This window comes from Pleurodeles waltl, chromosome 9 (assembly GCF_031143425.1).
Source record: "Pleurodeles waltl isolate 20211129_DDA chromosome 9, aPleWal1.hap1.20221129, whole genome shotgun sequence".
Lineage (NCBI taxonomy): Eukaryota > Metazoa > Chordata > Amphibia > Caudata > Salamandridae > Pleurodeles > Pleurodeles waltl.
Window position 1 is genome coordinate 988,211,236 of NC_090448.1, and position 16,243 is coordinate 988,227,478.

Consider the following 16,243-nt stretch of genomic DNA (forward strand, 5'->3'; position numbering starts at 1 on the left):
GTGAAATGTTATGTGGGCTTTGTACCATCTCCTGATCTTGAATGGACGATTGTGAGAGGTTCATGAGCATTTTGAAAGAAGCATCCTGCTGACAGCTTCTGAAAAAGGGAAATGTAATATCCTTTTGGTCCCTACCGGCACATTCCACAGCTAACAAAGCTGTCCCTCTGCACGGTCTTAAAATATCAAGTAAACAAAGATGTCCTCCTATTTTCACAGACCCTAGAGATGGAGTTGTTCAAAGCAGAACTACAGTGATGAAAATGAACACTGCATGACCCACAGGGCATAAAATATAATTTCTTTATTTAACAGAATACACCAAATTATCCAAGCAGCCTTACATCTAAAGACAAGGTACATGTATTTTATAAAGCTATTGTAGAGATCAGAGCCCGGGCGTCAGATTGAAAGGCTGCTTCAAGTGGGCTGTTATCCAAGAGCAAGACAGTGATGATGGAGAGTGTGGCTCTGGTAGTATCACCAAGCAGAACTGCTCATGGTATTTGTAACTGGACAGTGAGGCGTGGACGTGGCTCAGGGTGATGGACCTGAATGACTGGACATAATGATAATCAAGCCTGGACTACATTATTGGCTCCTGAAGAGTTGGGATCAGTGTGACACAAAGGTGTCCTAGTGTGTCTGTTACTACAGAGCAGGACTCAGTACTACAACAACCTGGCCCAGGAGCTTTGTAACAGCAGAGCTGGGCTCATTGTCGCCAGTGTGGATTTTGGTGCGGAGCTGGTCTCACTGTTACTTGAGCATGGCTCAAATGTCTTATGGAATGGCTATCCTTAGTTTGGTCGAAGTATAGTTGGAGGTATTCGTTACTGCAGAGCTGGGCTCCGGATTACCAGAGTAATGTTCAAGTTGTTTTTAGTAGATCGCTCTGTGTTAATGAAGCGTGGTTTGTTAGTGATTAAATGAGCTTTGTGTAACTCGAAGGTCTCTGTGTTCAGAGCTGCAGAGCGGAACTCAGTGATGCTAGAATGAAGCTCAGAGTTGTTACTGCTGAAAAGCTAAAGTTAGTTCACTACAGGCCCGTCTTAAGGTGTTTGCTCATGCAGGTATGGGCTCACTGCTACAACAGCATGACTTCTGGCGTCTGTTAGTTGAGGTATGGACTTAGTCACGATAAGACAAGCTGGGACTTGGTGGCATCACAGAAGAGGACAAAGAGACTTTTTTTTTCTGAAAGGAACTTGATGAAGCAAGCGGCGACACTGACAGCAGAGGGGCTAAGGTAATTGGGAGTTCTGATTATGGTTTCTCTGGATGGTGTATTATTGATGAGCTACACGTGCTTTCAGAATGATTAGCTTTAAAGTGGAGTTGCTGTATAGACGTGCTGACAGGAAATATTGCCAGAAAGCCTTTTAGTGCACAACATTTAGCAGTGATGCACAGGGTACAAGTGAACTAAGAGACTGACATCTCATAGCAATACGTGTGTTGCGGGATGGGAATGATAAGACCTCTGTTCACCTTAGTATGTAGGAAGGGTCTATGTCTGCTACACGATAATGTAGAGCCCCCGTACAGGCCATGGTGTGACCTGTAGAGTTCATATGCAGGAAGATTGGGTGGGAGGAGCTCTAGTTTCCTCTATGCGCTTCTTAGCCGAAGTACTGGGCCACAAAATCTGACAAAGAGGTGGCAGTGTTACTGCTGAAGCAAACCTCTAAATTGCTCAGACATTCAGCTGGTGGGAATTAAAGTGTCAGAACTCCAGGTTGGACATAAAAGTGTTTCCCACTGGGCATGGAGCTCCATGTGCCTCGAGTGCTTTTGACCCTTACTAAGTTCCTTTGCCGGTGCCTTAGTTCTCTGCGGCCAGACTCTGTGGTTTATGTGGAATACACTGGTGAGGCTGCTGGGAGGCCATGTATCCAGGCAAACAGACGCAGTGATAGGATCCTTCTGTGTTCTTGCACTGACCATTTTGGCACAAAGATGTTCCATTGTTGATGCGTTCACACTCATTGATATCTGAAACAAGACAGAAAAAAGTTGAGATGGAAAGAGGGTAAAGTTTTCAGATTGATTTTAAAATGTGGATAATCTAGAATAGAAATCTAGTGGTTGATTATGGACTAATGATAAGCAAACTGAAAAAGGGATCCGCTATGTGATGTTGACTCTAACCCTACAATACTCAGGAGTTCATCACTATTTTTACGTTACTTTGTCAAGCCATTGTGTGAGACTATCTTCTAAAATTGTGGGGAAACTGGGTCAGGCCACAAGTCCTTAAAAAAGAAGTAGGGGTACTAACCAAGTTAGGCAATATGCAAGTGACATCATCACGCATGACATCATAGCATGTGACATCACAATGCATGATATCGCAAGATGTGACATCACAGGAAGTGGCATCACAATCCATGACCTTGCAGGAAGTGACATCACAATAATTGACATCAGATCTTAAGCCCTCTCACATATGTTTAGCAGATCTATCATGAGTACATTTGATTGCTTTACAAGATCTAACAAATAAGAGTTTGCATCAGGGTTGTGCTAAAAATACAATGCAACCCCAACGCGACATTTGTATCTCAACGTATACATTTCTTTTTTTTAAATTCTGCCACAAAGAAATTCGCCACATGGAGAAACGTGGCATTAAATCTGTTCTGCTCAACTTTTCACAAAGTCCGAATTTTAAAATATTTCATGGGGTCAAAGCACCTGCTCTAGAGATCTTTGTGTGTCCAGAAAATCTCAGGGAATAATAATAATGTAAAGATAACTTTGGAGGTTGGTGCATTTGCTGGAGAGATCTCTGTTCTACCTAGTCCCAGTTTTTAATCAAAGTAGAATAGAGGGTTAGTATGTCTCCTGCACAGATCATCATGTAAGATGCAGACAACAGGTTTTTAGTTTATGTAGCTATGCAAGTGGGTTACCTCTTTTGACACTGAGATCCTTTTGTTACTTGCAGTCCATAAATTGTAATCCTAATGTAGCCCAGTGAGCTATGAAGGACATATGACTCCTCCACCTTGTAACCCTCACTGTCTTATGAAACACATCCTGTACATTGATTTAAACACACATGTTTTATTGCCAATGTATAATGTGTACATGTGATGTAAAGAGCTCTAACACTCTACATCTGGATTAGTAGCACTATAAAAGAAATAAAACAAAATGGTGGCATTTAAATTATTTGTGTAAATAATGTGTCAAATCAGCACATCTGACATTCTTATAGTGCATGCATATGAAAATAAGTTACTTACCTGTAACTGTAGTTCTCCAGTATTGGAATCTTTCACAGATTCACATGCTTGAATCATTCCCCTTCGTCGGGAGTCCCACAGGAACCTAGAAAGTAGTAGAGTACAATCTGCATAGAAATCAATGTTAGAGACATTCACTTTTATAGCTCATTAGGATAATTTAAACAAGCATTTACAATGCAACGGGTCTTACATTTGCTTGAGTTAAAGCTATTAGCGTTGTAAACTCTTAACCGGACTTTCCTTGCCACGCAATTTAAAAGAAAAAAAATGAAGGCGATTGCGCTATGTAAAACACAGTGCGATCCTGCTGAAATTGAAAATGAAAAAACTCAGCGCGATCACACTATGTAAAACTCAGCGCGATCATGCTGCGTGGAAAATAAAAAGATAAAGTAGTCCGGAAACCATGCTGAAAACATGGAGCCTCATATGTTTTCAGTAGTTGGCCGGTGCGCTTGAGGAGGGCTAAACACCGGAAAAGACATGACGTATGGATTCCTTTCACTAATGAAATCAAGCAGATTTTAAAAGGCAAGCCCACAAACCAAAGTGACAGGTGTGACATGGGCGTGGTTAAAAGCCCAAAGAGAGATTAAAACAGGGACGGAGTGCTTGTGCGCTCGACCCTAAAGAGACCCTACGTGCAGTAAATCAGGCAACAACACCCTTTATAAGCCTCACCACATAGGCTCCAGTCCCACAGATTTTTCAGCATAAGTGTGAGGCAGAAGTAGAAAGAAATAAGGGGAGCCTCTATGAGGAGGAGGGTGGGTTACATGTGAATCTATGAAAGATACCAATAATGGAGAACAACAGTTAAAGGTAAGTAGCTTAGTTTCCTCTTCAGTATTGGATATTTCATAGATTCACATGCTTGAATCAGAATAGTTAGCAAGCATTTGTAAATAACAACATTTCCGTGATAAGGTGGATGGTGGGGAAGAATGAGTTAGAAGTGTCTCACTTTATTGAAATAGATGACGTAGTACAGCTTGCTCCACAGTTGAATCCCTTTTGTCAGCAGAATCCAGACAGTACTGCTGGGTAAAGGTGTGTCAGCTGGACCATGTTGCTGCTCTGCATATTTGCTGAATTGGCACACCAGCAAACACAGCAGTGGATGTAGAAACTGCTCTTGTAGAATGGGTCTTAACTCTGTGTGTCAAGATCTTTCCTGCTTTAACGTGGCAGAACTGATTGGTGCAAATTCATCTCACAACAGTTGGTTTGGAAGCTGGAAATCCCTTTCTTAAATTTCCACAGACCACAATTAACTGGTCTGATTTACTGAACTGTTTTGTTCTGTGTAAATATTATATGATGCACTTTTGAATGTTCAAGGCATGTAGAGATCTTTCTGCCATTGTTTGAGGGTTTGGAAAAAATGTCCTTAAAACAATGGGCTTGTTAAGATGAAAATCAAAAGGTATTTTTGGTATGAATTTGGGGTTAGCTCTCAATATAACACTGTCCTTTTTGAATTGGATGAAGGGTTCTTTTATGGTGAATGTTTGCATCTTACTAACTCTCCAGCTGATGTAAGTGCTAGGAGTAGCGCTGTTTTCTAAGTAAGATATTTTAAGTCTGTTTTGTGGACTGGTTCAAATGGGGCTTTCATTGGCTGGCTTAATACGATATTGAAATGCCAAGCAGGAGGAGGTTCCTTTACAGGAGGAAAGGCTCTGAAAAGTCCCTTCTGGAACTGTTTAATGATTCTGGCTGACCAAAGTGAAGGTGACTTGTTAGATCTCCTATAGTGGGATATGACCACTAGATGGACCTTTATGGATGAAAATGCAAAGCCAGATTTTGCTAGCTGTAAGAGATATGACAAGATCTGTTCTGGGGTTGAAGAGAACAGATATAAACCTTTTTGTTGGCAAGCACCAAACACAGAAATATTTCCACTTGAGTTTATATGTTTTGTTAGTGGAGTCCACTCTTGCTTTAACAAGAATTTCTATACAATCCAGGGGAATATCTAAATTTCTGAGTTCATGGAACTAAGGAGCCAGGCTGACATATGTAGAGAAGTTGGACTGGAGTGGAGTATCTGGCCCTTGTTCATTGTCAGTAATGTCCGAATGGGTATTAGTTGGATGTGAGCTTGTTCCGAAAGTAGAAGTTGTTCTGTGTACCAGAACTGTCTAGGCCATTTTGGAACAATGAGGATTATTCGGCATAGCTCTCTTTTCATTTTCCTGAGTATTTTCGGGACTAAACGAATCAGGAGGAAAGTGTACACAAAGATTTTTGACCATCTAATCGAAAATGCATTCCCCCACGACCCTTTCTGGTAATGCCAGCTTGTGTAATACTGGCATTTTCAGTTGTCCTTGGTCGCAAACAGATCTAGATGTGGTTTGCCCCAGTGAGTGAAGATGTCTTGAAGAACTTGTTGACTGAGTTCACAATTGTGACAACTGGTAGTCAACCTGCTTAACTTATCTGCTAGTAAGTTGGTCGCCCCTGGCAGATGCTCTACTCCAGTGGTTCCCAACCTGTGGTCTGGGGACCCATGGGGGTCCGCGAAGCCTTCTCAGGGGGGGCCGCGAGAGCATAGAAAATTAAACAATATTAACAAATATTGACAAATTAGGTCCCCAGCTTCCAGTAATGACTCAGGTGGGGGTCCCCGGATTCCCATGATGATTCAGTGGGGGTCCCTGGGTTCCATTAAGGTTAAAGTGGGGGTCCACAGAAATCAAAAGGTTGTGAACCACTGCTCTACTCTCAGTGATATTTGGTTCAGTAGAGCCCACTTCCAAATTGTTTGGGCCTGCTGTGATAGGGTTGTTGATCTTGTTTGTCCCTGCTTTTATTATTTAGTGTATGCAGGTTTTAGTGTCTGTATACAGATCAGTACGGATGAGCCTGAAACTCTGGGAAAAAATGAGAAGAGAACCAGTGCATGGTCTTTAGTTCCAGAAGATTTATGTGCATCTTATTTTCGAGGGTGAACCATTTCCCGCTGATTGAGAGATCCTGGTGATGACCACCCCATCCCTCTAGGGGCGTGTCTGTTGTGATGACAAAGTCTGGAACTTGTTAGAGAAATGTCAATCCTCTTGCGATATTTCTTTTCAAGAGTCCACAATTGCACGGATGAGACTATTATTGGGATAATTTGAATTATATCATTGAATGACCCCTGAACTTGCGTCCACTGCTTGTCTAGCTTTTCTTGTAATGGAAGCATGTGCAGTCTTCAATCTGGAATCAGGGGAACATAAGAGGATAGCTTTCCCAGGAGCAACTTGTACAGTCATACTGAAACAGACTTTCTTTTGCCGAGCTTTTGGGTTAATTGCTGAATCTTGTTCTGTCATTCTAGAAACACAACTGCTTTGTCTATTTTTATGTCCAGAGTTGCTCCTAAGAAAGTTAGCCTTGTTTTTGGATTGAGAGATGACTTTTGCATGTTCGTTGTGAGATCCAGTTTTTTTAATAACGCAAGGCATAGCTTTGTATCCGGTGTGGCTTGTTGAGATGTTGGAGCCTTTATTAACCAATCGTCCAAGTATGAGAATACATGCACTCCTTCTTGTCTTAGGTGAGTTGCCACAGGAGCCAGACATTTGGTGAATATACGTTGTGCTGACTTTAAACCGGAAGGTGGAACCTGGAACGGGTAGTGGGTGCCGGCCAGCTGTAATCGTAAGTACTTCCAATGTTTGGGGTGGATGGAAACATCAAAGTATGCGTCCTGGAGGTCGAGAGCTGTCATGTGGTCCCCATGGCTGAGAGGTTGTGAAATGTCTTTTAGGGTGACCATTTGAAATGACAGTTTAAAAAAAAATATGTTTAGCTTGCGAAGATCTAAGACAGGAGGCACCTGCCTGCTGTTTTCCCGTTGAGAAAGAAACAGGAGTAGAAATCGATTCCCTTCTGAGACTTTGGGACCTTCTCTAGTGCATGATAGAAACGCCCATCAGTAGGTATTTTAGATGGGGAAGTAGTGCTCCTTTGGGTTGGGACATTTGGTTGTTTGTTGATCAATTTGAGGGTATGTCCCCAATCTATGACCTCCAGGTCACATTTGTCCATTGTTATAAGACACCATTGGTGCAGGCAGTGGGAAATATGACCACCAAGGTGTTTTGTCTGATTGTGTGGGGTAGCTAGCAGTGGTGTAAGGTCAATGTTTTCTTGCAGCTTCTCACCCTCTGGAGGGCTGCTTCCCTCTTGTCGTCTCTTTGTATTCTGCCAAAGGCAGCTGTCAGTATTGTTGTGAATATTGTGGACAATACTGTCCCTGGTAAGGCTGATATTGTTGCCTATAACTATGGAATCTTCCTCTGTAAGAGAAAGATCTTCTACCCCTAGGGCCTCAAAATGGCTGCTTCTTCATTTGCAACGTTCCCAAGAACCTGGCAGTGTAGGTATTGGTCTTGATAGCTTGGAGAGCATGTTTTCTGAACTATGCTTCTCCATTGTAAGGTATATCCAAGATCTTATTTTGGACTTCTGGTCCAGCCATCCCTTCCTTCTGAGCACTGCTGCTCCCGCTAATTATTGGAATCTGGTTGAGATATCAATGGCACAGTCTATTATCTCTGCGGAGGCTTGTTCTCCCTCTTAGATAATCTTTTTGGCATCTGCTCTAGTGTCTTCTGGCAGGAGGTCTATAAATTGTGCCATATCCAACCACATCTGCCAAATCTTCCTAGTATTGCTAGGGAGGTGGCTGCTCATATGGTGATAGCTGCCATGCTAGAAAAGCATTTGCCAATATTCTCAAGATGGTGCCAATCTCTACCCAGTGGTGTAGTGATAGAGGTGGAAGGGTTCTCTAAGCGCTGGTTCATCAACCGTTTTTTTTTGTCTAGCATGGGTATGACTGCAGACACAGTGGCTGGGTTCTTCAGTGTGTGTATGCCCTCTTGCCAGAAAAAATCTATTATGGGAATCATCCTAATGGACTTCTTGACAGGTTCCTTAAAATTGTAAAGAACACCGTCCATCTGTTTTGGTGGTCAAAGGCAGCTGAAACCTTTTAGTTACACTTTCCATAGTATTATGGAAACCACCTATGTCATCCGGTGGTGAGTCTACTAGAGGTAGAACAGGTGGAAATGGTGCTTGAATTAAATAGTCATCCCACGCACTAGCAGTTGAGGCATGATCTCTTAGCTCTCCTTCCTCTTGATCCTCTTCTGAAGTGTCACGGTCATCTGCTGGCGGATCTGCCAATGATAGGGCTGATAAGGGGGGGTTACCGATAGAGATAATGTGCAAAGACGAGGCACTAGCGTTCGTGGTTATGGAAACCTCATAGGTGTTTGCCGGTGTGGCATAGGTTCAGATGCTGAGGGTTCTGAGAACCATTTATAATAATCCTGGAGCATGACTTGCAGGTTGGTAATTAGTTCCAGTGGTATCTGAATTGTTTGCTCCTGTTGACTGTGTTGAGAATAGACAGGATATTGCTCTTGTGGCTGTTTATCTACATAACTTTCATATTGGTAGTATTGGTTGTCTTCGTCATCATCGTCATGACACTTGACATGCAATTCTGAGGGGCTATGAGCCACCTCAAACTGACCTTTGTCGTCTGATTCTTCACCTAGTAAATGAGCCAGTGGGAATGGTGAAACTTTACTAGGAGACAAGTGAGCAGGAAGAACGGCATCAGTCGGAGGTGTCCCAGATAGTGACATAGTGAAAACAGACATTAAGGGCCAGATGTATCAAGCAATTTTGCATTCTCAAAAGGTTCGAATCACAAAATTCGGCCGTTTGCGAAATGTAAAAATGCCCTTCAAGATGTATGAAAGGCATTCACTGTGCAATTTTAAGGAACCGCAAAAATAGCGATTCCTTAAAATTGCGACCCCATTTAGAGAATCACAAATTGTCATTCTCTAAATAGGAAATCGCAAATAGGGAATTCCTATTTGCAATTTCCAAAGCACAAGTATCAAGCATTTCCTAAATGCGAATTGGGCATTTAGGAAATGCAATTACCACCAAATCCAATTTGGTGGTAAGCATGTGCAATTTTTTAAAATGCATTTAAAATGCATTTTTAAAAATTACATGTAGTGCACACATGCCCCTAGGGCATGGGTGTGTTTCACATGTCCACAAGTATTTTTTTGGGGTGCATCAGAGGGGGCCTTAGACCCCCAGCACCCTGGGGTTTGCATTACCTAATTTGCGAATTCCTAACTGAAATTCGCAAATTGGGAAATGCAAAACCATTTGCACCAATGGGTCTCCAGGCCTATAGGGATGAATGAAGCCCCATTCCCTAATAGCGATTGGGAAATAGCGATTTCGAATTTTAAGAAATCGTTATTACTGACTCGCAAATTTCATACATCCCATTTTGCATTTCTTAAATAGTGATTTGTTAAAATTCGCTATTTAAGAAATGCAAATCAGGAGCTTGATACATCTGGCCCCAAGGGTATTAATGGTGCATTTGGGGTCTTTGTCGATGGTGAGTCTGCCGACTTCGTCGTTGGCAATGGTTTCTTAGGCTTTTCCCCATTTGTAGGCATTTTAGTTGAGGAAACTGTAGTCGACGAGGCTTTAGTCGATGATGTTGTCGTCAACAGAGTTTTTGTCAACAAGGATGTCGTCGACGGTGCCTTCGGGGATGGTGCTACAATCGTAGATGTGTTCGTCAATGAGATTGCTGCTTCTGTTGTCAATGGAAGAGATTTTGATGATTTTTTAAGAGGAACATCCTTGATGAATGGTGTTGCTGGTTCTGAAGGAACCTTTGAAAAAGTTTTTCTTGCCTGTGGTAAATTCTCCTCAGATTTTAAAAAATGTTTAGTTGTTTCATGGCGAGATTTTTTAAGGGCCTTTCTGGCCTGTTCTGAAGGCTCGCTTTCATGGGATCTATCCCTCTTATGGGACTTTAAACTTTTTGAGTCATGACTCTCTTTCACAAAGACTGGATGATCTTTTGATTTAAGTCTCTCTAGCCATACAAGTAATTTTCCCTCCGTGGAGTGGCTAGCGACCACAAGATGGCTGTCAGCCTTTAGAGCACCTCCTGCTGTGGTCTCACAATTCGGCGACATCCACCTCGCCTGATCTGGGGCTGAGGCCCTGCCTACATATGAGGGAGAGGCTGCGAGGTTGCCGTGGGGGACAGGCGTCTAGAGGCCCTAGAGCAGAGAAGGCAGCCTGCGGTGGAGAGTGGACTGCTTGTGCCACCCCCTTCCCCAGTATGCCCGTATAACTGCCAGGGGTGAGGCAAAACTTGACAAAATCCTGGAAGCAATCGCTGAGACCAAACTGGAACTATTTGGCGGAGACGATGCAGTGGTGGTTGAGATAGGACTATCACAAAAAGATCACAGCAAACTCGGTTCTTGGGTCACCATTACAAAGAGCACACTCAGTGATCTTGGTCCCGGTCATTTGGCCCTAGAGCGTTCTGTTTGATCCCTCATGGCCAAGGTTCAGGATCTTGAAAGTAGGGTAGAGCACTCAGAAGGAGGTTCACGCCCCAATAACATCCGAATAGTTGGGTTTCCCGAAGGAGCAGAGGGTTACTGCATCTAAAATTCGTTAGTGGCATTGCATTGTTCATTACTGTGTTGAAATGGGTCTCAAATGATTGAATGTTTTTTACTCCTCTACCCGGTTTGTCTGGCTCTTAAGGAACTCAATACTGTACTGTGATTAGTGCAGCAATGCTTGTTCCCTCTCTTTTCCCCTCGAGAAGTTGTGTTACATAGAAGTGTATGCTCTAGAGCCTCCCACTGTGAGACCTCGGTTAACAGTTTGGGTGGCCACCTGGTTTGGGGTTAGCTTGGGATGGACGTAATGGGGTTTTCTTGGTTTCTTTGCTCAGGTGGTCATGCTGCCTGAAGTGGAAAACTCCACTACGGTACTTCCTTCGGACAGGAAGTCCACACGGACGCATCCACTAGTCCTTCTCGTGATAGCCCCACTCCTCCTCTCCCCTGATTGCTTTTTTTTTCCCTCCCCTTTCGTTCTGTACCCCCCACCACCATCCTCTGCCCTAACTCAACATGACTCGGATTTGCATCCTAACCTGAAATATTCAAGGAATGGGGACAGCATGCAAAAGACATGCTGTACAGCAAAAAGTTAGAAGGAGAGGCGCTCAGATTGCACTCCTCCAGGAGTCACATATTGCAAAGAGAGAGGATGTCCGATTACAAAACGCTGGTAGGGCCAATACTATAGTGCAACATATTCAGGGTTTGCATGTGGAACGTGATATGGATTGGACCTGGGGTTCCCTTTAGATGCCTTGCAGAAGAAATAGACTCAGATCGACAATATGTCCTGGTGGAGGGTCACCTTGACGGGAGCCCGCAGCTGCTTGGGAGCTTTAAAGCTCCAGATGCATCACAATCCCCTTTTTTGGAACATTTATCCACTGTGCTCACTCGATGGGCACATCTTCGGTGTGTTATAGGGGGGTACGTTAACACTGTTCCAGATCCCTAACTGGACAGAATGCATCCTCCATTATCCACCTACGCAATAATAACTGCCGCCACTTGCCTTTCACAATGGTTAATGCACTGGTCCCTCCAGGATAGCTGGAGAGTGCTCCGCCCGAGGGTCAGAGATTACTCTTTTTAAACATCCCTGCATGATCTACATGCACGGTTGGACTGTATTCTCTGCCATTGCACCCTTCAATTATTGGTTGCAGTTGCAGAATACTTGGGGAAGAACTTCTCTGATCACAAGCCTTTACAAATGCACTTAGATTGAGAGGGACCGCGGCCTCCAGTCCCGACCTGGCATCTACAACCTGCCATGCTTGAGGACTCTGCCTTCAGGGAAGAGACCCATGCCATTCTAGATCACTATTTCACAGAGAACTTGTGCTCATCTACCACTAGGCAAATTGAACGGGTGGTACTCAAGGTAGTGGTGAGGGGCCACTTCATTTGCACTGTGGTGGGTGCTTGGACGTCCTGTGACTTAATGCACCTTGAAGCACCCCTAGATACTCTGGAGGTGACAGCCAGGACCAACCCCACAGCACAGCAGGTATTGATAGGGGCATTAAGGCGATGTGCTCAATTGATAGAACAATTGCAATGCCTAATTTTTTGGACGTATCAGTCGAGCAGAAGGGGATAAGTCGGGTCAACTAATGGCCTGGCTTCTACGAGCTGCGCTTCCTCATCCCCCAATCACCATGCTCAGAATGTCTCTGATGCAAGTTATCACTAGTAAGGCTGAGATACATGCAGTGTTCACCACACACTATCAGACACTGTATAATTCCCCACCCCTGTTGGCCACCTGGAGCACATTAGAGACTTCCTCACTGGGATGGCGCTCCCTGCTTTTGATTTTTTGGCTAGGGAAGAAATAAATGGGCACATCACAATTCAAAAAATTTGCGGGATCATTGGAGGACCGGCCATGCACAAAACCCCAGATCGCGATGGACTACCCATCAAATTCTAAAAAAGTGTGCATCTGTATTTGCCCCACGACTCCTGGAACTTTATCTCGAGGAGGGTCTGCTCCCACCATCCCTAAGGGAATCCTTACTGGTGTCCATTCCTAAACCTGATAGAGACCCCTTGGAAATGTCCTCCTGCTGTCCATTATCATTAGTGGGAAGGGAATATAAGATACTCAGCAAAATAGTTGCAGTCCGCATTCTAGAACATATGCCCTGGCTGGTACACCCAGATCAAAATGGGTTTATCCCTGGCGGATCTACCACCCTCAACATTCAAAGGCTACACAAGGTGATAGATTTGGCACCAGCCCAATGGCACTCAGCGGCCTCCTTAGTTCTAGATTTTGAAAAGACATGTGGCATTATAGATTGGGGCTACCTATTCTCTGTCCTGCGGATGCCAGACATGTCGGGCAACCTTCTCAGCCTTATTAAATTATTCTATGCAGAGCCCACAGCACACGTCAGAATAGGACAATGCATTTCTCCCTCATTTCCAATAAGCAGAGGGACCCGTCAAGGGTGCCCTTCATCTCCCTTGTCATTCACCCTGACGATGGGGCCCATAGCACAAAAGCTATGTCAGAGAGTTCAGGATTGGAGAATTCCTTTGAATGAAGAGATACATATTGCCCTGCTCTATGCGGATGATGCTCTCATTTATATGCGAGTGATCCGAGATGGCATCAGAGAGACAGCAGAAATTGTATCTGCGTTCCATCTGGCTTCAGGGCTGGGAGTTAATTGGTCCAAATTTTGTATATTCCCATTGCATGCGCTGCCCACCTCAAAACCTGACGTTGGGGACACACCTCCTACAATGGGAACCTCGTGTGTTCCATTATTTAGGAATCTGTATATTAAAAGACACACTCAAACTTATTGAAGGAAACCTCACTAGGGCTAATTCCTCCTTATGCTCCCAGATGGTCTTCTAGAGCACCCTTCCCCTAACAGTGCAAGGGTGAGTGTTGCTGGCCAAGATGATGATGCTTCCTCGTCTTGTGTGTTTTTTTCCATAATTTTCCAGTGCGTATCCCAAGCTCCACATTCCATGCGTTTCATGCTGCACTGGGAAGCTTCATTTGGAACAAAGGAAGGAGACAAGTTGCGTTGCACAAACTACAATTGCCAGTGAACAATGGTGGCTTGGGTGCCCCTAACTTTTAACACTATTACTTTGCGGCTCAACTACAGTGGCCTGCTCTTTGGCTAGCCAGAAGACTGTCAGACGAATTGGGGTCACAACTAGAGGCCAGCACACAAAAGATGATTGGGAAGTATTGCTCCCAAGCATGAAGCTCCAAAACGAAGCTAATAACTGACTGCGCATTGCTCACGATAGTTCCTGTTGGGGTTTACAAATCATGCCTACCCTTATGCTGTACTACCCTGAAATCCACCTCTGCACCACTTCTTCCTTTCGCGTGTTACTTGAGAGGGATGGGTTGGAAAACTGGGAGGAGGCTGGAGTAAGCACATTTGGAGCATTGTTCAGGGACAGGCGGGCTCTTCCCCTTCGATCAACTACAAACTGGTGAGTATGAACTACCATGACCATGGTGCACTAGTAGCGAACTTGGGCCGCCTGTGGCACATAGTTAACAAGGAGCCTGATCAGCATCCATTAGCGCACACTCTACATGTCATGGGGAGTGGTCGTAAACTTATCACTTGGCTTAAAAGAGCCTTAGATTACACTGCTCGAGACCCCCACCTCCCAATAAAATGTCACAGGTAGAGGGACTTGGATCACAAACTGTTGCCCAAAGAATGGGACAGGGTCCTTTGTTACCCACAAAAGGTGTCCCGCAATGCAAAGTCCCAATACATTCAACACAATATCCTACACAGGGGGTCACCTCACCCGAGCCAACTAACATACAATTTTCAGCTCCGCCTCTCTATGCCCTAGGTGCAGATGTTACATGCAGACATGATACACGTGTTCTGGAGTTGCCCAGCTGTTGAAACTTTCTGGAGAAAGGTAACAAATGGATTGCGAACAGTGACAGATCAGGAGGGCCTGTTCAATGCTGAAGGGACACTTTAAGTCTGTTCAGGCACAAGAAAACCCAAAGAATAATGTTCCTTATTGCTCGCCAATTAATTGCTATGCACTGAAAGGCAGCTGTGCTGCCAGGGCTAGGGCATTGGAGTTCTGCGACGCTAAAATGGAGTAAGGCTGAGGCAGCAGCGTTACAACGAGAGGAGGTGCGTGGACTGCAAAGGATCCCCACAGCAAACCCTTGGGATAACCTACTGCACGTACTACATTCATTCCAGGATACAATCGGTGATTGATGCGTCACACTCCTCGCCAGCACTGACAAAATCCTTGGGTCACAGACTATCGACCTGCACCCTTGATACATGCATTCCCCCACTTCCTTTATGTCATGATACCTGATGAAATGTACTATTTAAGAGACTCACGCACATGTGAAACACTTTTAGAGTAGATTGACATAGGAGTTGAGGGAGGGTAAGGGGGAGATGGACCACATGGGTACAGAAGATGTATTGGGAAGGAGTGGATTATATTGTCATGACCACTGTTTGCTACTATTATTTCGAATTATCCTAAACCAATTCTTCCTCATGTGATAATAATGACTCTTGATATGGTACTTCCATGGCGCTCAACATAAAGCTGAATATTGTAATGTCTTATATTGAAAAAACTCAATAAAATTGGTTTAAAAAAAAGTAATCTTCCCTCCCTGTCCTACAGGGTTTTCTGGGAGAAGGTGCAGCAGATCTTACAGTCCTTGACTGTGTGTTCAGGATAGAGACAATAAAGGCACTCTTTAGGGTGGTGGGGGGGTCCTCTGATTGCAATCTCTTTTTGCCACAAGTGGTGCATGGTTTAAATAAACCCCTTTCAGTATGTTCTGACATACACAGGTAAACCTAGGCTGATATAAGATGAAAAATATAACTGACCTGAGAAGAATCTTCTTGAAATTAGTTGTTTTGAAGGATAAACTGAGCAGAGTTCAGGGAGACTCCCATCACACGACGTGCAGCAGAAAATCTGAGGGACTGGAGCCTCTGTGATGAGGGTCCTAAAGGGTGTTGTCGCCTGATTTGCTGTACTTTTGGTCTTTTTAAATAATACTAGTAAGCTACAAAAGTGAATGTCTCTAACACTGACTTCTATGCGGAATGCACTCTACTATTTTCTAGATTACTGTGGGACTCCCACTTTGACAACGGGGAGTGATTCAAGCATGTGAATGTATGGAAGACCCAATACTGCAGAACTCTTAAATACAGGGACTGAAGAAATTCAAGAGCATGCCTCTTTTATGTACTTTTTGAAGTATTAACAAGCTGTGTGCCTTTGCTACCCCTCCATTGTGTTTGGATTTAGGTGTGGGTCTCCTGATTGCTCCAAGCTAGGATACTCAAACAAAAGGAGGACTTATAGCCCCTTAACTTTGGTCTTTGTTATGGACCCAACTAATATCTGATAAGTCTCCTTGCCTGCACGTTGCTGCTCGGAATAAAAGCAGACAATGTGCAGGCGCTATTCAATGTGTCCCGGTGTCTGAAAATGACA

The 16,243-nt window shown here is 44.0% G+C and overlaps 1 protein-coding gene across 5 annotated transcripts in view; it reads right to left on the bottom strand.

Annotated features, from left to right (window-relative positions):
• Window positions 1-289: 289 nt before the first annotated feature.
• The window catches only part of LTBP2 (latent transforming growth factor beta binding protein 2), a 1,514,902-nt gene continuing 1,498,948 nt past the window's right edge, over window positions 290-16,243 (bottom strand). For all 5 annotated transcript variants that reach the window (XM_069208495.1, XM_069208492.1, XM_069208494.1 and 2 more), the window contains one exon: window positions 290-1,995. In XM_069208495.1, coding sequence (XP_069064596.1) covers window positions 1,826-1,995 — 170 coding nt within the window. In that variant the 3' untranslated portion in view covers window positions 290-1,825. The remainder of the gene's footprint in view (window positions 1,996-16,243) is intronic.